The sequence below is a fragment of the Astyanax mexicanus genome, chromosome 13 (assembly GCF_023375975.1).
Source record: "Astyanax mexicanus isolate ESR-SI-001 chromosome 13, AstMex3_surface, whole genome shotgun sequence".
Taxonomy (NCBI): domain Eukaryota; kingdom Metazoa; phylum Chordata; class Actinopteri; order Characiformes; family Acestrorhamphidae; genus Astyanax; species Astyanax mexicanus.
In genome coordinates, this window is record NC_064420.1 from 5216606 (window position 1) to 5240836 (window position 24231).

Genomic DNA, 24231 nt, shown 5'->3' on the forward strand with positions numbered 1-24231 from the left:
TAACACACACAATCAGTTTGGAATCAGTAATAAGTTATTGTTTTTTTAATGCAAATTAATTAAGCCACCAAGTTTGACCAAGGTGCGCTATCAAATATATTCCGTTTTAATTGAGCTGAACTGTTGATTGTCACACCTTAGCCTCTGTCTGTCCTGTGTTTTTTCCTCTTTTGGTTCAATGTGCTCCTGCCCTGTTTTCCTGTCTTGTGTTCCCAGCCATTTGCTTTTTTGAGCACATGGCATTGTTTAGTTATTGTCCTGTCTCCACCCTAGCCCCGCCCTAGCCCTGCCCTAGTCATTGGTGTTATCACCTTGTGTCCTGTTTGTAACTCCGCCCCCTCATTACCTCCACAGGCGTCCCTAGTGTGTGCCTGTGTATAAATACCCCATGTGCTCCTTTGTTCTCTGTCGTGCTTTTTGTTTGATGCTGTCCTGTTCAACCGTGTCTGGAAGTTAATCTGTAACAAATTTTGTACATAGACATAGAATTCTGGTTTGTTTTCTGTATACTGTTTGATTCTTTCTTAGTTTATTTCACTTCTCTGTTTAGACCTGATTTAGCGATTTGTTTTGTAGTATTTGTTTTATAGTCTTTATTTAATAGTCTTAGTGTTTATTTTCTCGTCCTAGTTTTTTGTTTGTCTTATGTCTAATAAAACCGACTTGCATTTGCGTCCGGCCTCCTCCTCCGTGTTACACTGATAAGGCGCAGTTTTAATCTGATATATTAGCCAGATAATGTATTGCTATGAACAAACACTGTCTCTGCTGCTGCTCCATGCTGTTTACACACTAAAAGTGCAGTAATGTGCAGCGTTCACTGCTCACATCTCATTGAAAACACTGTTTAAAATTTAAAATATTTCAGTTAATCACAGAATTTTGTTACGATTAATCTGATTACGTTTTTTTTTTGTTTGTTTGTTTGTTTAAACAGTTTTATTACATCAGCTGTGATAAAACACTTTTACATGGACTCCTACTGTGCAAATTATGGGGCCATTAAACCATATAAAGTTTAATATATCTGTCTCCCTGGGTCACATTTCTGTGTTAGCCTACCAGCACCAGGCTGGAGGGAGGCCAGCTGAGACGGATACATCCGCAGCCATCGAAAATAGTCAGGAATAACTAGCAGGAAATTAAACAAAAACATTCGCATCTGGGCTGGAGCGAGTCCACCGGGTGCTGGCAATGCTTTTAAGGTAAAAGACGTTTATTTTCTCTGTCTGGAAAAAAAAGAGAGGAGTGTATATTTCGCTGGGCAAATATTTTCATACTCCTACTGGGTCTTTAAAAGGGAAGAAAAATAGCCGGGTAGCGGGACCGGGGCACTGCTGCTGTCGGGGCTAATCTGGACGGGTTAAGCGTTTTCTCTCTCTCTCTATGTGAAAAGTTAAATACTATAGATTTATTGAGCAGGTATGGACTGATGTATTGAACGCACACTAACCACCTCCCCCTCCACCCCTAACCTTCCAACCTCAAGTCCTTCCTAGTGAACAGGGACTAAACAGACGGCGGTTTGGAGGCTGGTGGATGTTTCTAATGAGGCCTGGATAAACACCAAGTAGGCCTGGCTGACATCATCCACCAGTGACAAGGGCACACTGGGAGCTGATGGGAGGCGGAGTGTGGACAGGATTGTAATGGATCTGGAGGGGTAAACTCTGCTACTGTGAGAAAATCCTGGCCTGTCTTTCAGCCTGTTTTGTTTTTCTTCCCCATGTGTTCTTCGGCACATGGCCCTGTGTTTGGCTGCGTTCACATTACAAGCCACATTGCTCAAATCCAATTTTTTGCTCAGATCGGATTTGGCTATGTTGGCGGTTCACATTCACAAATGTAAGTGAGTAAGCTGTATCTGTGCGTAGTGTGAACAAATCGGTTCCTGAATAAAAAAATCATATTTGAGAGAAGACTCTATAAAGGCTTTATAAAGGCCAAATGGATGCGTTAGCAGCTCATATGTGGAGCATCTTTATAAACTAAGAGATTTGTGGGTGTTTGTGGGTACGAGAGAGAAGCACGTAGCGCTAATGCTAATGTGTAAAGCAAAAAAAAAAAGATGCATTAATTCCATTAATTTGACCGTTCACATTCATGTCGCATGTCCAAGGATCGGATACGTATCCGATTTAGGACCACATATAAAAGAGACTCAGATCTGATTTAAAATATATAAATTTGGCACGTTCACACACATTCCATGAGAAAAATCAGATCTGAGCCACATTGAGAAAAAAAAATCAGCATGGTAATGTGAACATAGCCTCTTTTTCTTATCTCCGCCCTATCTGTACCATAGCCATTTTGTTTTTTCACCTTGTGTCTTGTTTGTAACCTTCCCCTTGTGTTGTTTCCTTCCCCAGGTGTTTCTTATCCTCCTCGTGTATATATGCCCCTTTGTTTCTGTGTTACTCGTGGAGTCTTTTAATGCTTCTCTCAGGTCTGTAGGGGTTTTGTCCTGCTTGTTCTTTGTTTCTTGTTGTCTTTGTTTCTCAATTTAATCTGTTTAGTCCTCTTAGTTTTGATTTTCCCGATCTAGTTTTCTTTTTAGATCTTTTCTAGTTTCGTTTACTTTGTCTTGTTTAATTGTTGTTACATTTGGCTACTCATGTTTGCTTTCTGTTTTGCTTTTGTTTATTTTGTTTGTTGATTAAATTGATACCTGTATAATTGTATATAAGTACGTCTATTAAAATATCCTGCAAAATCTGTGTAGAGCCCTAAAAGTTAAGCTGTCAAGATGCAGTAAAACATGCATTGGACTGGGAGCCTCAATAGTAGGAAACACAAATAGAGGGCTTAATAAAAAATAATCGTGATCGTATTCATCTTGAAATAATCATGGAAAATAGTCAGTAAATCAAATGTGCTCTAATCCAAACAATTAGAGCACATTAGAGCACAGAAAGAGAAGTTATTCCAAATAAAAATATTGTTCAGAGTTTAGAAATCAATATTTGGCGGAATAACCCTGTTTTTTAATCACAGTTTTTTTTCATGCATCTTGGCATCATGTTCTCCTCCACCAGTCTTACACACTGCTTTTGGATAACTTTATGCTGCTTTACTCCTGGTGCAAAAATTCATCAAGCAGTTCAGCTTGATTTGATTGGCTTGTGGCTTGTGATCATCCATCTTCCTCTTGATTATATTCCAGAGGTTTTCAATTTAGAAAATCAAAGAAACTCATCATTTTAAGTGCTCTCTTATTTATATAAAAGTCATGAGCACACATTCCTATAAAATTACCCATCAAAACTACAGAACTGCCACTTAAAGCTTTCTCTGTGCACGAGAGTGCTGAGAAACGCAGGGAGGCATACATAGTCAGAAAGTCATTAATGTTAATAATTCTCTGTCATAATTCCCCACATTCCTATCAGCAATTAAAGAACAAAGACGCCGGCTCCTGAGGCTGAATTTCTCGGCTAAGCTAAAATAAAAAGGGGCTAAAACAAAGACGAGCAGTGTCGATGCTCTGTAGGGTCTTTTTTTTAATACGATTCTATACAGTTCCACTCAAATTATCTCTCCCCACCAAACCTCGTCTCCTTTATTCTCGCTCTCTGACGTTACCCAACAGTTTAACTGTGTCCAGAAACTCCTACAGAACGTTTACAGACGTTATAAGCACTTTATTTAGGCCACGGTTTATCGTAAACCTGGATAGTTAAATAATTTGCCTAAAAAAAATATAAAACTTTAAATTATTACACCTACATTGCGAAGTTCGTTTAGCTATTTATTTTTATTTATTTTATATTTATTTATGTACTTATTTAAGGGCTGTATTAATGGCTTTTTCCAAACAATAAAAATACCATTCATTTTCAGATCATGTAAATACAATTTGATTAGTTTTCTAATAGAACATTTTTTTTATTACATTTAATTTAACCTAAATACTGATTTCAAACAGTCATATAAAATTAGATCCAACCCTTTTTGTTAGCTCATTTTATTACAGTTCATAAGTATTTATTTAATTCTATCATAAAATAGATTTAATATTAAAGGAACAATAAAAGCTGTTGACAGAACCATTAATATGGAGTTTTAAATCTTAAGTTTAATTCTTAAATCCATTAGTTCTATTCATATATACTGCTAAATACTATATATCTGTAACTATATAACTTGTTTTTTTTATGATTTACTGTATTTTTCACACTATAAGGCACAAAAAAACTTTATTTTTCCCAAAAATCGTCAGTGTATGAATTTTACAAGTCAGGTATTAAGGAGCAGTAAAGCCACTCCACTGATGTACAGCATTAAACAGTAGTTTCAGTAAAGTTTCTCCAGCACCAAGGCTGGAGCAGCTAGCTCTTTTGCAGTTCAGAGGCGAGAATATCGACTGTAGCCCGCATGTTTACCGTGTTAAAACAAGCTACATGGGATGAACCGCTAGCTAATAGCACCCTGGCTTACTGGAACACTTAGTGTAGCGCTAACTAGCAGCATTTACTAGCGCTAAGCACTGCTGCTAACCGCGGCTAGCTGCTTTTGAAAATATTGGAAATCTAAGCTTAAGTGTGCTTTAATCACCCAAATAAACAGTTTTTTTTTTTTTAGAAGAGAAATCTGTGTAGATTACTGTGCGACCCCCTTGTTCCTTACTACTGTAGCTTTAAATGCGCCTTATGTATGAAAATAGCCCAGAAAATAGACATTCAATAAAAGTGAACTTATTGAAAAATATATGGTGCACCTTATAGTCTGTACAATACGGTACAAGTTTACTTAGGGTACCTTGTTGGGGGAATAACTACACACTGATGGTAAGTATCAAGAAGTTGAGGAAAAACCTAGTTTGCAAATAGATGGTTACAAGAAAAAATAGAAAAGAGCCCTACAGGTCATTATAGTCAAAACTCAAAATTCAGTTGCCAATTGGCTGCCAAAGAATAGGTTCAACTCAAAAAAGTTAAATGAATTAAGTACTGTTTGGGAATATTCAGTTTTTCTTACATCAGACTTAATTACATATTTTTTTTGTTTTTTTGAGTTAAACCAAATTGTGGATTTATAGTGTTAGAAAAACAAATCCTGTGAGAAATTTGAACACAGGTTCTTTCCTTCCCTTCGGTTTTCTCCCTTCTCCTTTCTTCCCTCACCACGAAGGCTGTGTTTATTTGCATTGCACTGGAGGAGGATATTGCCGCTTTGATGCTTGCCAAGAAAAAATAAATAAACTCGTTCTAATTGGTGAACATATCTCATTCTGGTGGACCGAGCGGTGGCAAGCCGTCCTATCAAAGCTGTAAACCAATTAGACGTGATTACGGCGGGCGGAAATAAAAATAATCTTGATGTATTTACATGCATAAACGTGATTTGATGTAATTGAACGTGCGTTTGAGCTCTGCTGAGGCTGTGTCAACTGTCACGGCATTCTTAATATTGTGGGTTTGGGGGTCATTTGATACTGGCCTGCTCCCAACTCTGAGCAAGAGAGAGAGAGTGTAAGATAATACACTGTTTGAAGTATAAATAGGGGCGTAATAAAGCGTTGCGTAATGCACCGCGTTAAGCACTGCGTTAAGCTGTGAGTTGAGCACTGTGTTAAGCGTATGCGCTGATAGAACGATAGAAGGATAGAATGAATTTGCCTTTTAGAATTCTCAATGGACACTCGTGGAAGCACAAAGCGAGCTAATGACTTTGTTTGATGCACTGACATCCTCTTTTGAACCAAAGCAGGCATGTGCGGGAGCACATGAAGAATGTGTGGAGGAAAAAAAAAAGGCAGCCGCTAGTACTTGAAAAGCTTTTTGCCGTTTAAAAATTATACTGCGCTAAGCAAGAGCTCTCTCGGCAGTTAGGAGCATTAAAAAGAAATCTGAGCAGTGTGTTCCTTGAATTATTGCTGTTTTAGACTCATTACATAATCTAACACGACGGTTCATCTGCTCGGCTCATTAAGGAATCAAGGCTGTTTGCTAGCCGTCGTAATCCATCGTGCATCTTAAATAGAACAAAAGGTCTCTCACCGCTTTGGTGCACTGAACATCCTTCCCCAGCAGCCAGTTGAGCTCCAGGTTGCCTTCGCCTTGGTAGCAAGACTGCAGGCGCTCCTTAATGCGGGCGTTGATGTCCTTGATGGTGAAGACGCAGAGGGCTGAATCGTCTGGGGGACGGTGGTACTGCTTCTGGCCTTTGGAGAAGACTGTGAAGAGCACGTCATCCGTGGTGCTGATGTTGAGCGAGGCTGCAAGAACCCTTCCCGGTTTGGCCAGGTAGGCAGCTTGCAGAAGCCGGTACTCCACTCCGTTGCGAACGCAACCGATGGGAAGCGAGACGTAGGAGTGGAACTTGTGGTCGTCCTTGCAAAGGCGGACGATTCGCGAGGTGTAGAAAAGATCACTGGAGGAACCACTGGAGGCCATGCCGTTCTCCGGAGTCTCTGGCTGAACGGTGAGGAAGTAGACGAAGTTCCCACTGGAAAAGCCATAGATGTAGTAGATGTCGAAGTGGGAAACCAGCGCCAGGGTGTCTGAAGGGATCTTGATGAGCGAGGACACAAAGTCAGTGTGCATTTCGTAGTCCAGCATGGCTGAGGACTCTGGATCGCGGGGAAGTTTGCGACTCGAGATGGTCGGGAAGTAGTCTTGCTTGCCGTCTACTGCAGTGCCGATGAACAGCGTGCCATCTCTGCCTTGTGACGGCACGATGACGCCGTACATGGTGCCAGTCTGGTTGACGCTAGAGAGGTAGTGCTCCTTCTTGTGGGAAGGTTCCACCAGTATAAAGAGGTCATCCAGTCGAAGCAGCTTGCACACACCCTGGTAGAGACTGCCACAGGCAAGCAGCCTGTTGTGGGAATAATCGATAAGCAGGAGCTTGTTGACATTGTTGGTGGACACCAGCGGTTCCGTACAAGGCTGGACGATTAGAGGAGGGTAGCACGCCTTGTTGTCGTCTTCTGGACCAGTGTCGTGAGACACCAGAAGAGTCAAGTTCCCGGAGAGCTTGTAGACGCGATTAACTGCACCAATGTAGAGAGCCCCCGTCGTCTGGTGGACGGTCAGGTGGTTGAAGGACCATTCCCGTCTCTCCGGGTGGAAGGTAGTAAAGGTATTTCCAGCACTTGTCATAGCAAGGGCAAGCAGCAAGACATGGCCACACCAGGGCCATAAGAAAGTCCTCAGTGAGACATCCATGATGTGAAGGACACGCAAGGAGGGTTGGAGGACGCAAAAAAAGGAAGAATCTAGAAGGGTTCAGAAGGTTTCAGACCTTCCAAGCAACGTCCTGAAGGTTAACTCTGTAGCCTCTTCCTCATATGCCTCATGTGTTTACTTGTTCGTCTTCACATGTTCCTGAAAGAAAAGATAAAAAAGAGATTAAAAAATACTGTTACATAGCACATATTAAGTATCACAATATTATAATACAAAATTGTTTGGCAATGTGGAATCGTATTACTGTAAACTTTGTATTACAAAGTTATAACCAATATACAGTTCTAAAGAAGAGAGATAACTTAAAAAAAAGGAAGTATGCATGCCAAGTACTGTATTAACCACAATATTCAGAGTTTTATCTGGTGTCCTCTAGATATACAGAGGTTGGACAATGAAACTGAAACACCTGGTTTTAGACCACAATAATTTATTGTGCCAACGGACAGTTCTGGTGTTTTTTTGTTTTTTGGATACAATCCGGGTCAGCACCCGAACATCCCCTTCAGACAGCTTCCTCTTACAGAATCCACAGTTAATCCTGTTGGATGTGGTTGGTCCTTCTTGGTGGTGTGCTGACATTTCCCTGGATACTGTGGCTCTTGATGCATCACAGTTTTATTGTCCAACCCATACATAATACAATAACTGAAACTGTAACCAGGATAGGGTAGTGGAGGCTAATGCTAATGATAATACAATACACACACATAAAGTAAGATGACTGCATTGTTTTAAAGGCACTGGAAGCTGAATGGTCAGGTAAATCAGCCAAACTGTATTATATGATAATAAACACACTATAAAACATCAATTTGGCCAAAAAAAAAAAAAAGATTTTACGTCAGTATTAATCAACAGCTCATCTTATCTAAACTGTGGGCTGTAGGCTATTATTATTATTATTATTAATATTATTTATACAAACACAAAGACAACCAGGCCTACTCTGAGTCTTCCCCAAGACTAAGGTCATCCTGACTCACATGTACGTACACCAAAGCGAAAGATAAAAGCCAACGGAAAAATCTGCTCATTCGCCAGTTCCCCTGAGTTCCCATTAGGCCACTCATGAGGACAATGGCAGGACGTTTATACAGTATATCTTGTAGGGAGGTGAGGAACTTCTTAGCAACCGGAATGAACACAACCTCAGAACTTTAGTCATACTACTTACTCACCGACTGTGAGAGCAGTTTCTAGGAAAAGCTCTTAACGAAAAGATTCCAGAGAGACGAGGCCATTTGTTTTTTGCTCATGGCCAAATGTCTTCTTTACAACAAGATTTATTTCAAATTTTCTGCCATTGTTTCTTCCAAATCGTTCAGCTGCTATTCATCTGTATATCCCCCATCCCTGGTGATGCCACAACACACAAGGAAGGAGGGTGAAGACCAACACATGCCTCCTTCAACACATATGGAGTCAGCCACTGCTGCTCGGAGGAAAGTGCAGCGACTGGGTTCCGATACATCAGCTCACAGACGCTGCCTTGTGCTGATCTACATCACCCTTTGGAGTGATGAGGGGAAAGAGAGCTACTGTACTACTGTACTGTACCCACCCATAGAGAGAGCAAGGCCAATTGTGCTCTCTCAGGACTCCGGCCACTGATGGCAAGCTGCATAACCGGGATTCGAACCAGCGATCTCCCGATCACAGTGGAAACATTAGCCCGTTCTATAGAACAATCTTTTCTAAATGGGTCTTTAAAGGTACAATTACGCATTCCCGTCAAAAGCAGAAGTGCTAAAGAGGGTTTTCTTTACGTGTTTTCTTTTTTCTTTTCTTGTTTCAATCTCCATGTTAATGTTAGCGCTGGCCTTTCTTTTCATCGCACAAGTAGCGCCTTTTGTCTTCTGCCATTCTTCACCAGCTTCGCCGGTCTATCACTGGTGAAAAAATACATCAAGGACAGTATTGCAATTTGCGTAGCGACGTTTTTGAAAAGGGCGGCTGAGCTCTATCTGTCTGCGGCATACAATAAATCAAAAGGGTCGGCCCCCTTTTTTTCCTTTTTTCTCACAAGTGTATCTCGGGGAGTTAATTATCTCGTCCACTGCATAGGGGAGGCCTGGATCTTATTACTAGAACAAAGTGTGAACAAATTGGGCGCCGGTTCTGCGCACCCTCTCTCTTTTTTTTTTTTTTTTTACTTTTTGCTCTTTAAGGGGGCTGTTAAACAGGATCTGAATCTATTAATTATGCCTTCCAGTTTTGTTCCTGTGTTGTTTCCTCCCCTCCTTTTTCTTTTTTTTTTTCATTTCTCTCCATCTGACACAATCAAACCCCGGGGGGATTAATCATTGGCAGCAGAGCAATCATTCCTAAACGAATCAGGCCACCATTAGAGATACGAGCGCCGTCGTCCAACTGCATCCAGCGCATTTGTATGCTTTGCTGTTCCTTCCTGTTTGATCTGCATACATTATCACAGGCGAGCGACATAAGGGCCGCTGAATAGAGACAATGGCGGCGCCTCTGAAAATCAAATATGATTAAGCATAGCAGCCCAACGTCAGCAATTACACCCAACAAGGTGGGAAGTTTAGCGGAATGGAGCTGCTCTGACGCAACGCAACCTGTCAGGAGTCGGACGCATTATTCCCCGCATTTGCATCGCGCTGCGCTGCATCGCGAGGATAATAGGGAGGCCACACGATCAAAGGTAAAAGACAAGGGCAGAATTATAAGCAGAGTTTTTCCCATGGACGAAAATTTGCATCCGAGATCCTGATACCCTTTTTATACCCTTTCCAGCAAATGCCATTACCAAGCCATGCTGAGCAGCCTGGCGGTTTCCAAACAGAGACGCTCTGATCCAGATCTCGGAAAAAAATGCTTCAGTACTGACTGTAAACCTACATTTGCATTTAAAAAAAAAAAAAGTCAAGTATTTTTGTGTAAAATTGCATAATTCCAAACATTACTCTACATTATTTTGAGTTATAAGACTATAAATAAGACTAGTTCATAGTTTATACTTAACAAAGGAAGTTTATTAATGTTAATAATAAGCTTATACATACTTTATAAGCCATTAACAAACAGTTACAACACGTACATTGAAAGCACAACAGTTGCCTGTAGTGATTTCACATTCATTTATACCTCAGACCTTGGAGGCTTATTGGATCTTACTTTAACTGTTTCATCAGTCAGCATTAACATATCTGTTATTAGCTTTAACTACCCAGATTTATCTTGGATTAAATGTGGTGTGTACTAACATAAAATATCATAAAAAAAACTAAACTGACTTACTATATTATTTTATTAGATATGTTAATGCTGACTGGTTAAAAACAACAAAAAAAACAAAGTAGGACATGTTTTATGTGTTTTAACTACTTATTAATGATTTATAAAGTATTTACAACCTATTTGTTAACCATTAATACTATATTAATGTTTAATATATTAATATTAGTGTTTAGAAACCCTTTATAAAGGAGCCTTATTTTAAAGTCTACCTTTAAAAAAAGGCTACCTTAAAGGTAAAATTGTAGATCATATAATGTGATCAACTGCTCATGAATATTCATACATCTAAATATATCGCATCTGATTGGCTAACAGCACTGAAGCAATGAACGCCTACCTGCCTTTTTTCCCCACACAATCAATTTTACAGCTCTAAAACTCAAAGGACAAAATGTTTTCAGAGATACAGCCTTAGTTATAAAGATATAGCTTTTAATGCTAGATAAAGTAAACCGTTAAACTTCACTTAACGTCAGACCTGCTTTGACCGGTGTTCTGTCGAGTTGTGCTACCTCGTCAAACGGTGCTTCTCTAGTGTATATTCAGGGTCTCTGCAAAACGGAGAATCCACTGGAGATCCGATTTAAACCGATAGTTATTTACCCAAGATAGTTAACGCTAACTAGCCCTGTAAACAAAAGCTGTGGGTGGTCCTGAGCTGAGGTGGGCGAGGCTATGAACTCAGCGGTTGAAGTCGACATTTTACATCTCTCTGATCAACTCGTATTTCTGAGGATTTTATTTTTACTACCTTCTGCAGACAGTGGAAGCTGAGAACCAGTTTCATATGCAGAAAGACCTATAGTATTATACAAAGAACATGAACAAATGGATTTTAAATGGAGTCAATTGAAAGTAGAATTTCCAGCATCCAGGCTTACAGTGTACAATAATCGGTGTTCTGTCGAGTTGAGCTACCTTGTCAAATGGTGCTTCCCTAGTGTATATTCAAGGTCTCTGCAAAACGTAGAATCCACTGGAGATCCGATTTAAACCTATAGTTATTTACCCAAGATAGTTAACGCTAACTAGCCCTGTAAACAAAAGCTGTGGGCGTTCCTGAGCTGAGGTGGGCGAGGCTATGAACTCAGTGGTGGAAGTCGACATTTTACATCTCTCTGATCAACTCGTATTTCTGAGGATTTTATTTTTACTACCTTCTGCAGACAGTGGAAGCTGAGAACCAGTTTCATATGCAGAAAGACCTATAGTATTATACAAAGAACATGAACAAATGGATTTTAGCGGAATGAGACCTTTAAATGGAGTCAATTGAAAGTAGAATTTCCAGCATCCAGGCTTCCAGTGTACAGTAATCGAATAGGGCAGTGCAGCATGAACGTGAGTGTATTCTATAGAGGAGATACTGGGGAGGCTCCCAGGAGCAGCGGCAGTGTATTAGCATGGCAATAAAAAGGGTTATAAAGCCGGGGCCTGGGCTCAGGCCTGCCCTTCACGCTGCTCCTTTGTTTGAGTTCGCACAGGCTGGAGGGGCCGAGGCGCATCGCTCCAGAGCAGTTATCAGGGACCTGCTGAGCCAGCGCTATCCTGCTACCCAAAAAAAGCCCCTTTCACCCTGTAGGCACCAACATAACCGCTCCTTTCCCCATCCATCTATCTATCTGTCTTCCTTTCTCTCTCTCTTTCTCTCTCTCTCTCTGTCCTTTTCTTTTTCTCTCTGTGTAAGAAAGGCCGCCGCTTCTCTCCGGTGTTATTTTATGGCACGGCGACAGCTGTGCTCAAGAAGGGAGCGAGTGGTGTAAATAACCACCGTTCAAAGGTTAGCACCAGCGCTGTCAGGAGCACAAGCAATGGGGTCTTTGTTTATTATGGGTTTGTCGATTTCTTCTTTTTTTCTTTTCTTTTTTTTTTTAACCCTCGGCGATGCCCGACAGGCCTCTTTTCATTATGCAGCTCAGACACAGACGTGAATAGAGAAGACCAGCACGCTTTTTAGCGCTGCTTTGTTGCAGGAAGTAATTCTTTCTCTCTTTTGAATTATTTGCCAGAAGCGGTAAGAGATTACCATGTCAATGTTAGCACCTGTGAATCACATCCCTATGGTACGGTCAGGACAGTTTTAGCAGTGTTTAAGGACAGTACGAACGGAGGGTATGAGCGTGACATCATAGTTGGGGGGGAGGGGAGGGGCGGAAGAGTCACTGAGGTTACGGCAAAAAAAAAAAAAAACACATCATGCTACAGATTTTGCCGAGCAAAAGCATTGCCGAGTAGCATAACAGCACATTTGGAGGTTCCGATACATCAGCTCACAGATGCAGCCTTGTGCTGATCGACATCACCCTAGAACTGATGGAACCGAGGAACCATCTACAGAAAGAGTAAAGCCAACTGTGCTCTCTCAGGGCTCCGACAGCCGATGGCAAGCTCCATGACCGGGATTCGAACCAGCGATCTCCTGATCATAGTAGCGGGATAAAACACTCCAAAATAAGCAAATACCAGGAGATATGGATTTATTGATGTTTCAGTTTCGCAGAATTTAACAACTAATATTCTTCACATCAGGTTTAGCCTATTCAATTGATTATAGCGCCACCATGTGCAGCAATGAAGCACTTTAGTAACTTTAGCGAGTCAAGTTGGGGAGAGAGTCTCAAGAGTATATGTTCTCTACAGAAAGACAATTATGAGCTAGGCTTGGGTTTTCACAGACTGACAAAAGCTACAAAAACTGCAAAAAGCAAATATATTCCCACAATATGTGGAAACAACTGAAATCCAGGTTGCCAAATATGCATGTTTTCAGGGTTTTCTGTTAGTTCTGGTCCAGAGGAACTTGTGGCCACTTTATTTTAGGGTTTGTTTTAGCAGTGGTTCATAAGTTAGTTCATTATTAGTTGGATTAAGTCCATTTGACTTTCCAATTAGCGCTACTCCAAACCCAGGATTGGGAACCAATGGCTTTGAGTGTATGTTTTTTCAACATTGAAACCCAATTTCTGGCCAAATATGGACATCCACAGACTCTAGTTTCTTTGGTCATTTTGATGCATCAATGTTGAACCCAACTGCCTTTAATATGAGCTTATAATTGCTTGGTCCACAATCAAATTGTAGAATCTTTTGCAAGGGAAATGTGACGTCAAAGCGTAACCTCTATAATGCAGGCATTAGTCTGAGTAAGGATGAGTGTACAAGCTCATCGGGGTCGTATTTCACTGTAGTGGTGAGTCACAACCCCACACACACACACACACACACACACATACACACAGATAAGGCTTGACTGCCATGACCACACAGCCAAACCCGGTCGAGAGTCGCCTTTGTAGTCAAGCCTTCAGCCGCTGCACCAAGCAGATAGCAGGTCAGCTTTGATTCACGACAAAAAGCTGCATCAGAGCTCCGTCACTGGAAGCCATGCTAAATCATATACATTGCTGTGGTGGCATGCTGGATAATGTCATCCATATACCGTGTTCATAAAAGAAAGCATGGCCATGATACAAACAGCTATGTATAATTATACGCTATTGTATATAATGTAATTCATATACAGCTCTGGAAAAAAAAAAAATGGAGACCATTTATAGGTATATATTTGAGTAAAATGAACATAGGTATTTTACTCTATAAACTATGGTCAACATTTCTCCCAAATTCTGAATAAAAACATTGTAATTTAGAACATTTATTTACGAGAAAGCGAGAAATGAAAACGCTGAGCAATGGCTGAAATAACAAAAAAAAAGACGCAGAGCTTTCAGACCTCAAATAATGTAAAACAAAAAAAAAGTTCATATTCGTAAAGTTTTAAGAGTTTAGAAATCAATATTTAGTGGAATAACCCTGTTTTTTTTTTTTTTAATCACAGTTTTCATACATCGGCATCTTGGCATCATTTGTTCCTCCACCAGTCTTACACACTGCTTTTGGATACTGCCTTGCATGGTTTTAATTTGATTTGCTAAAATCAAAGAAACACTTTTATTTTTTTCCAGAGCTGTATATGCTTGGATTTTGAATTATATACAAGATTATTGAAAAACCGCTGCTGCTGTATTGCAATATTGTTTCCAGCCATTGTATAAGCAAGCTTTATTTAAAAGTGTTTTAAACACTTGAGTGCCCTGCAAACAGTATCTGGATTGTGATACCTTCACTCCTGCCCTCTGGAAGTTGTTGCTGATGTCAGAACAGTCGTTTTAGGGTCTTTCTTTACAGAACTTACAATGTTTATGTCATCAACGGCTGTGGTTTTCCTTGTGGTTCTACCTGTTCAGCATATGTTACTTAGTACACCAGTGATGACTTTCCTCTCCAGGACATTCCAAATGGTTGTACTGCCTATGACCAATATTTGTCAATATTTTCTATCTTCTTTTCTCAGCTTCACAGTTGGCTGTTTTTGAAACTCGGTGCTATGTATTGTTATACAGTATGAATAATCAATGTATCAAGGACACACCTGGACAATAAAAGACACTGACAGACAGTCACATGCTTCAATAGTTTTACCCAAAGGAAAAACGTGTGGGTTCAAAGAGAAGGATCTTTGCTGAATCTTCTAAACTGTGTATCAGATTTAGATCTAATTACCTGGAAATAAAAACTGAAATGTTGATAATTTGTCTCATATTCTTACGTTTTTTTTTTTTTTTTGTCTACAGCAGAAATATCACAGTGATTAATCTCACTGTTTACACTACAATACTGTTGTAGTACCTAATTAAAATCTGCTATTTCTTTTTTTTTTCAACTAAATTTGATGCCGTATCAAGATCAAGATCAGAGCGCACGACTCTGATTCGTGATCTCGAAAATTCATCTAGTTCTAATCCTCCCACATTTGCACATTTAAAATGACCTCCAGGGCGTGTTACAGAGTGGATGGTGTCCAAATTTAGTGGTGCTAATCTCGTGTGGACCGTGGCGAATTCTGTAGCTGTGCTCGCTCTCTCAGTAGTGATTCCGTCGCTGGAAATGTGAAGTGCGAAATGAGGCAAAGCTGAGAGACTTCCCTCCCTCCCTCGGCCTTTTTATACGAGCGCATGGCTTTACACAAGAATGGGAGGGAGCCACAGTAATGCTACACAGTCAGCGCCTTTCAAACAAGGGGTTACGGCTGTGTGTGTGAGTGTGTGTGCGAGGAGCGAACCCAAACAACAGGAAACCGCAGCATTCCATCGTCCGCCGGGACTGTGTGATTATGGCGCAAGAGGAGCGGTTGTTTTTCCTTAATGAACAGTGAGGATGCGAGGCTGCGGGGCTGAAACCACGTTAGCATTCGGAGCCTCTGCCACACAGGCATCCAGAGCCATGCTGAGTGAATGTTAGCGCTGCCTGTGTTAGCGCCGCTGCACTGGAAACTGGCTAGGAAAAAGCTTGCCCTTAGCAGCTTGATTCTTTTTTTTTTTTCGCCAGCTCTGCCAAACGCCGAGCCTGCCAGCAACATTGCGGCGGCTAGCTAATCTCTGGAAGCGAAAGCCGTGCCATATTAGGGGTAGGATATGAAGGAGTGTGTTTAAAACGGAGGGAAGGGATAAAAGAGGCTAATGCTGCATTGTGGTTCAACTCAAACGCATAATTCCGCCGCTCATAATTCAAAACGCGAGGCAGGCCGGCAGCCCGAATGGACAGAACGGTTTTATATACAGTTACACATCGCGAGCTTTGTGGGGCGGCCAATCGGGGCGGTTTAGAAGCTTAAAGCTTATAGCAGAGGAAGAGAACACAGCGGAGGCTGGCAGCTAGCTAGGCGAACCCCCCTCTCAACACCCCTAACCCCTCTAAACCCGCTCAACCCCTCCTCAACCGCCTCAACCCCTCCTCAACCTCCTCAACCCCCAGCCCTGGTGCCTTGACATTTTTTTTCCCCCCTCTCCCTCAGTAAGCTTCTTAACAATAGGCAGAAATTTGTTTGATCTCCTAAATTCATATTTACAGCTATTGTACTGTAGCAGATAAAGAACCTAAACCGCAATCCCGTTATGGCGGAAAATCCTATTAATTGTTGTGGGACTGCGGAGAAAAGAAAAAAAAAAACACTTTGGAATTTCACGCCCGGGATTAATCCATCGCTCTCAATAAAGATTAATCTCTAAGCATGTAATGGTAAATGGTTAAATAAAAACCTAATGAAAAAATGATTAATACACCCAAAGCTAATAAAACAGGCGTTATCAAACCGAACGTACGAGCAGTTCCCCAACAAAACTTCAGCTTCAACTTTAAACTTTAAACGTTTAAACTTCGATCGATTTCAGACCAGCGCTCTCGCGCCGCCAGTGGACCCCCATCCCTTCTGGGTTCAGTTATTTGCATGTTAAAAATAGAAAGTTTAATCTTCCTCGAAGGAAGCCTTTCTTTTGTGAGAGCACGCCTGAAAAGCGATTAGTCGGAGAGGTTAGTCCATTAGTCTTTATTTCTTGCCTGACATTCTCTGGCGGTGATAATGAGAGGCTTTGCGAGTGCGGGGTGTCATGCCGGAGTAGTGATATTTATAATTTCTTTTGTCTCCGCAGGAGCACCGACTGCAGCACTAATGGCAACCTTGCTCTCCTCGTGCCAGCCTGGAGAGACCGCTTCCGACAACGCCGAGCGCCGAGCACTGAGCACATCAGCTTCCCTACGGGGGGGCGGAAGGGTAATGACACGGCTGAAGGAGGGGACAGATTACTCTCTTATATCTCTGACCGCATTGTCTGACTGTCACTTTTTTTTTATCATTATTAACAATGCATTTAAAAAAAAAGCCATTCATACTTGGATAAGTGCAATTATCTGATTATTCAGTATTTTCAGGACTATTTACATTGTAGATTCTCACTGAAGGCAAATCAAAACTATGAATGATCACATGTGGAGTTTTATGTACTTTAAAATGTACTTGCTGTAAAATTGGGAAGGAGAGTAACGCAATTTCAATTCTCTGTATGTCCTGTACATATGCAGTATTGACAATAAAACTACTTGACTTGACTTGACTTGACAAAAATGAGCTGCACTCCAGAGTCACCAGACCTGAACCCAATCCAGATTTGAGGTTTGGGGTGAGCTGGAGCACAGAGTGAAGAAGACAAAGAAGCAACAAGTGCTAATAAACACCTCTGGGAACTCCTTCCTTCAAGACTGTTGGAAAACTGTTGGTCACTATTTCAGGTGACCACTTCTTGAAGCTCGTTGAGAGAATGATGCCAAGAGTGTGCAAAGCAGTAATCAGAGCAAAGGGCGGCTATTTTGAAGAAACTAGAATATAAAACATGTTTTTTTAGTTATTTCACCTTGTTTTATTAAGTACATAAAACTCCACATGTGTTCATTCGTAGTTTTGATGCCTTCAGTGAGAATCTGCAGTGTAAATAGTCATAAAAATAAAGAAAACACATTGAAAAAGAGAAGGACTGCACTTTATAAACTGTATAAGAAATTAAGAAATCTGATATAGAACTCAGTAATCGTTTTTTTTTTCTCAGTGAATGTACAGTATACTCCTTTTTTGCTCCTCAGCTGTATTTCCCCTATTACTAGTGATGCCACAACACAAGGCAGGTGAAGTCTGACTCCGCCTCTTTTCCACCTGTTGCCGAGTAGCTTCACAGCGCGCTCGGAGGAAAGCGCAGCGACTCGGTTCTGATACATCAGCTCACAGACGCCTCATGGTGATCGACATCACCCAAGAAGCGACGAGAGGAAAGATCACCATATATATACTTACCTAGAGAGAGAGCAAGGCCAATTATGTTCCCTCTCTCTCAGGGCTCTGGCAGCTGATGGCAAGCTGCATGACAAGGATTCGAACCGGCAACCTTCTAATCATAGTGGCAGCGCTTTAGACTGCTGGACCACTGTTCATTGCCCCTGAATGTATATTCTATATCACAAGATGTAGTATCTAAGATACTGCAAATCCTTTGTATTACTAAAGAGGATAAAATACTCCATATGGTGTAATGAAGTATCAACTTCAGTAGGTCAAACCGGGGGGGGGGGGGGGGGGGATTCGTAAGGAGTTTAATAGGAACTTTTAAAGGAGTTTTCCCATATTGCTTGAAACCTGTGGTCTGCTGAATAATGTGGAAAAGTGCATTTTGATTTTTTTATATATATATTTTTTTTATTGTTATCATTGGGAAGTTTGTTCAATAATTGGATTTACATACTTAATAGGTCATGACTGTCATGATTTGCATTGACCATTTAGGAAAATGTGTATATCGTGATATGTATCATATAGCCAAGTTCTTCTTGCCAAAACACAGCCCTAATGTAAATGCTAATTAATCGGACTACTGAAAAACTCTAATGTTCTGCGTTAATCAGATTCTAAATCAGATTCTAAATCAGATTCTAAATCAGATTATGATTTTCTCGCACTTTGACAGCAGCTGAACAGTGAAACCCGGTTAACCCCCACTGCTGGAGGCTGTGACTGCAGTCTGGATGATGCTGAACGAGTGACTGGAGACGAGTCCCGAGTTGTTTTTTTTTTTTTTTTTTCTTTCCTTTTCTTCCCTTTATTTGTTTTCCCTCCTCGAGGGCACGCAAGGTTAATTGAGGGGCATGAACTAATGACGCTTTTGTTTATCCTGAAACCCAGACGCAACACTCCAAGCAACAAGTAAGCAAATGTAGCTTATTAAAGGAGCGTCATTACTCACAGAGCACGGGCCAGAGATAGCGGATAGCACTTCACATTCTCCTCAACTGCATCTACTCATGCCATCATTCTGCAACAAGCTGGCCACGTACATAAACAGCAAATCTACATACGAAACATATCTCAAAATCTCAGAATCTGCCCTCAATATTAAAAAGATTCTTTTTTTTTAATTTGTTTTAAACGCTGTAAAGACTTACTGTATATAAAGATAAGGGCAATCCTTCCCAGTGTCACTTTCACTGTGTTTTGGGACACAGTGACGCTTAAAAAGTCTTTAAAAAAAGGGTGTATTTCACTCGTTTTTAAAAATGGTGTGCACCAAAGCTGTAAGTACTACTTCTGCCTTCTTGTGGAGAAACTAATATACAGTAAATAATACATTACATATGCATTTATAGATGGATGTGGGTATGGATGTTCATTTAGTAATCAATGCAAATTCTTATAAATTCAATTTATATTATAGCTGCAACGATTAGTCGACAAAACTGTAGTCATTTGTTGACCCCAAATTTCAAATTTCAGTGTTGACTAATCGTTAATTTGGGACTATACCTCTCTACACAAAGTTCTAAAGAGAGAATTAAAATGGGTTGACTTGCAGAACTACTACTTTCTGCATTTAAACATTTAAATTTAAATTTAAATTTTAGCTGTTCAGCTGTTTCTTTCATTTTAAAGAGATGGAGGGCATGGCAGAAATAATAGTCGACTACCAACATAATCATTAGTTGTAGCCCGACAATAAATAAAGTGTTATTCAGCTATTGTTTGGATATTAGTTGATGATAATGCTTATTATCGCAAAGGAATGATCTGTTTTAAAATAGTTGTATTAAAACCAGAGACTGTAAAAAAGATGGACGCCGTGTCACCGTTCCCATTCATTCAAGGAAAATGAAGCCAAAATCGTCCGCCATGTTGGCGATCCTACAACCTGATTCTGAGTCGCAGTAGAGACCAGAGGAGGGAGAAAGACTGTGGAGAGACATCCTACTCATTTGAATAACCCCGCCCCTGAGGGCTGATGGCTGCCTCCACAGTGCTATACACAATCTACGGTCCCGCCCATACAGTCATTGGTCCCACCCTGGCTTGGTGTAACCCAGCCCTTTTACAATAACCACACCTTTTTGAATATAGAGCTGAATAACCTTTTAAAAAATTAATTATGTGGATATAAAAAAAAAAATTGACAATATAAGCAGAGGTTACACTAGCTGTTGCATTTAAATAACGGAGGTAGTTATTATAATTACAGTATATTGGGAAAAAAACGTGATTGAAAGTTTTTGTTCTGTTTGGCCTGTTTTTAAAACCAATGGGGATGGGTGGGGTTTACGCAGCTTTCTGCAACCGAACAGCAGGGGGCGCTCGACCTGTGGTGGCTTCACTTTTGAGAGACGATGCTCTGTCCAGCTATACACAGTCTATGGTCCCACCCATACAGTCATTGGTCCCACCCCGACTAGGTGTAACCCAGCCCTTTTACACATCAATAACCACACCTTTTTGAATACAGAGCTGAATAACTTAAAAAAAAAAATGAATTCTGTGGGGATATAAAAATTTAACAATATAAGCAGAGGTTACACTAGCTGTTGCATTTAAATAACGGAGGTAGTTATTATAGTTACAGTATATTGGGAAAAAAAAACGTGATTGAAAGTTTTTGTTCTGTTTTGCCTGTTTTTGAAACCTATGGGAATGGGTGGGGTTTACGCAGCTTTCTGCAACCGAACATCAGCAGGGGGCGCTCGACCTGTGGTGGCTTCACTTTTAAGAGACGATGCTCTGTCCAGCTATACTATAAACAGTCTATGATTAAAACTATCATGGCCAAAAAAAAAACAAAAAAAACTGTTGATCCCAAAACACCATTGCTACGAAAGTCATACCCAATGTTTTTGAGGTCAAGCTGCAAGTTGCAAGCAATTACCAGCGATCTGAATCATCGCTCGGTCTACAACACGTCATGCTGCGCGTGTGTGTGTGTGTGTGTGTATTCGCCCGGTTCAATCCGCATGATTTGCTCCCATTCTCTGAGCCCCGTTGTGTTGCGAGGGAGCCGAACGGCGCAGCTCGGCACGGCACGGAGCGGCGCGGCGCGGCACTGACTGGAGCATATCAAAGTCTATTAAATCCCTCACACGTCGCAATCCTCCACAAAAAAAAGGAGGCATGTCAACATGACATTAGAATTAGCAGGCATCAGCAGCTGCTCTTATCCCTGAATACAAACAAGGGCGGCTGGATCTAATCTCTGCCTTTCACCCAGAACCTGCTGAGAAGAGAGGACGCCCTGCCTCCTCCAAGCTCTTCACCCGGGCTCGAACCGGCGCTCGGCTCGCTTTCGGCTCCACGGCGCAGACCCCTGACACCGCCTGAAGAAGATTAGAATATTATTATTGTGATTCTAATGCATGTCGTCCCTACAACCACAATCGGTTACCCCCTCAAAAGGTTTACCCCCTCAACGCAGGCGTGGTCTCGGACCCTTTGCTTGAGTTACTTGAGTCAGCTTATGGCTTTACGCACACACACAGCAACACTCAGGACCCAGCTCTCATCAGGACTGTCTGTCAAGCCTTGTGCAGGTTTCTATTAGAGCTGATTTGCATAATCTGAATTGTAAAAAGGGCAGCAGTGGGGAGGCGCAGAGCACGGCGAAGGACGGCAGGAACAAACACCATCATGTGTCACCAGAGGCCACGGGACGCCACCTCTAAAAGTACTACCGCCTCTACTGCCTCTACTGAAAAGTTGTGGAGGCATGAATTGAATCGGGGCGCCTATACAAAGTAGCGCTGCAATTAATGATTACTCCGGTAGTCTTTTGGAAGTCTATCGGCTACTTATTAATAGGTTTCATGGCTAAATTGCACCAGTAAGAGCTGTAAAGGTGAGTGTGAAGGTTCAACTAGCAGGGTAAGAGCACAGTTTTGCTTGGTCTTACGGACCAAGACTTTGAGAGCAAGTCTTTGTGATGCATCAAGAGCCACGGTATCCAGGGTAATGTCAGCATATACCACCTGACAAGAAGGACGAACCACATCCAACAGGATTAACTGTGGACGCTGTAAGAGGAAGCTGTCTGAAATGGATGTTCGTAAACATAAAACCACGGCTGAACAAATCACAGCAGAATTCAATGTGCACCTCAACTCTCCTGTTTCCAACTGAACTATCCGTTGGGACAATAAATTATTGTGGTCTAAAACCAGGTGTTTCGGTTTCATTGAATGTAGAATAAATGTAGACAGGACGATGCAATTGTAGAGCACTGGCCAGGCACTGGAATTTGTATTCATGTCCTTCATGTTCAGCATGTTTCAGGCCTTTGGCTCCCTGATTGGCGCCATTCTGTCAATCGGGAACTCTCCTCGTAAGTTTTGCCATGCACATAATCCCCTCATTTCCAAAGTCAACATTATTGCGAGAGTGGCAGATAGATGAAAAGAGGGGGTGAGTTGTTAGCAGAGAAATGCGTCGCTGCCTGTTTAGCATTTTCCTATTTTTCTTTCTTTTTTTTTTCTTTTTTTTTGAGAAAATCCCCCACTTCAACACAGAAGCTGTTTATTGCGAGAGGTTGGGTTTTCGCGTATTTCTTTTTTTTTTTTTTTTGGGAAAAATTGCAGGCAGAGACTCATTCAGAGTCTGCTCAGATCTGCTCCTCACAGTGTGTCTGATTATCTAAAGCCCCAGAAACCCGATTCATCCGCACAAAAGATTCAAAACAAATACGGAACAGACTATAATTTTGTTCTTTTAATTAGGCAGCAGCCTGCCTTTAGACTCCTCAGCTTTTCAAATGATCTCGGATCAGTGCTGTGAAATGTTTGCGCTGGAAAAGAGTAGTACGGAAGTTTTAAATGAGGTTTAGCCAAGAATGCTAAACAAACATCACAACTTTTTTTTTTTTTTAATTAAGTCTTAACATAGTTTAACAGTTTTCTGCAAAGGTCAAGAAGTAAAGAAGTTTTATATGTAGAAGTTTTCAGACCTCAAATAATGCAAAGAAAACAAGTTCATATTCATAAATATGAGTTTTAAGAGTTCAGAAATCAATATTTGGTGGAATAACCCTGGTTTTTAATCACAGTTTTCATGCATCTTAGCATCATGTTCTCCTCCACCAGTCTTACACACTGCTTTTGGATAACTTTATGCTGCTTTAGTCCTGGTGCAAAGATTCAAGCAGATCAGCTTTTTATCAATTGGCTTTCTCTAGATATGACTATTCGGGTTTCTAACGTAGCAACCACCTATAGGATATGATAGCTGTAGCCAAACAACAACTTAGCAACACCTTAGCAACCACCTCAGACCCACCCATAGCAACTGCCCAGCAGCACCTTAGCAACCACCTTAGAAATAATAAATGAGTAAATGTTTATAAATCACTTACCTATCACAATACCTATGTAACCACCTAGAATACCCTAGTAGCTGTCGCATGCATGAATTGGTCATTAAATGTGTTCTGATCTTCGTCTACCACACAAAAAATTATATGTTTGCATGTTTTTTTTTTTTTAATTAATTAAACACAGCATTTTAACATGCAGACTGTGTTTGTCTATTGTTGTGACTTAGATAAAGATCAGAACACATTTAATGAGCAATATATGCAGAAAAATCCAAGTAATCCCAAAGGGTTCACATCTACATTTCTCGCAACTCTAATTTTAAATTGTAGTATAATTTAGCAACTCCTCCCAGAGTCCTCCACTGCACCTACAAATTCACTGCTTGTATAATGCGAGGGGTAAGCACCAGCAAGCCTGCTCCCAGTTGTGCCAACACAACAGCTACGCTCAGACGCTTCTTATTGCACAGGGAAAGATGCCAAAATCAACACCACACTTTCAACGGGAGTAATATACCAGACGGATGTTTCGCTAGAACAGTCATACAGGCTCGTCACCAAAGACAACGCCGAATAGCTGCACGTTCAGTACGACGCACTGACAGCACCAGCCAGTTTACACTGTGTGTGATGCCTGTCACTTGATAGGGAAGCAATCTCTAAAAACGGCAACCGGCTAAGCCTCAAAAAAACAGAGCGAAAACGGGTTAAAAAACGAGACGAAGTGTGAAAGCTATAGCAGCGCTTTTAACTGAACCGTCGTGATCTGTCACTCTCTG

The 24231-nt window shown here is 41.1% G+C and overlaps 1 protein-coding gene across 1 annotated transcript in view; it reads right to left on the bottom strand.

Annotated features, from left to right (window-relative positions):
- The window catches only part of plxna2 (plexin A2), a 410426-nt gene that overhangs the window by 329130 nt on the left and 57065 nt on the right, over positions 1-24231 (bottom strand). Inside the window, exon 2 of the mRNA XM_049486476.1 lies at positions 6003-7331. Within this exon, the coding sequence (XP_049342433.1) occupies positions 6003-7172 (1170 nt within the window). The 5' untranslated portion in view covers positions 7173-7331. The remainder of the gene's footprint in view (positions 1-6002; positions 7332-24231) is intronic.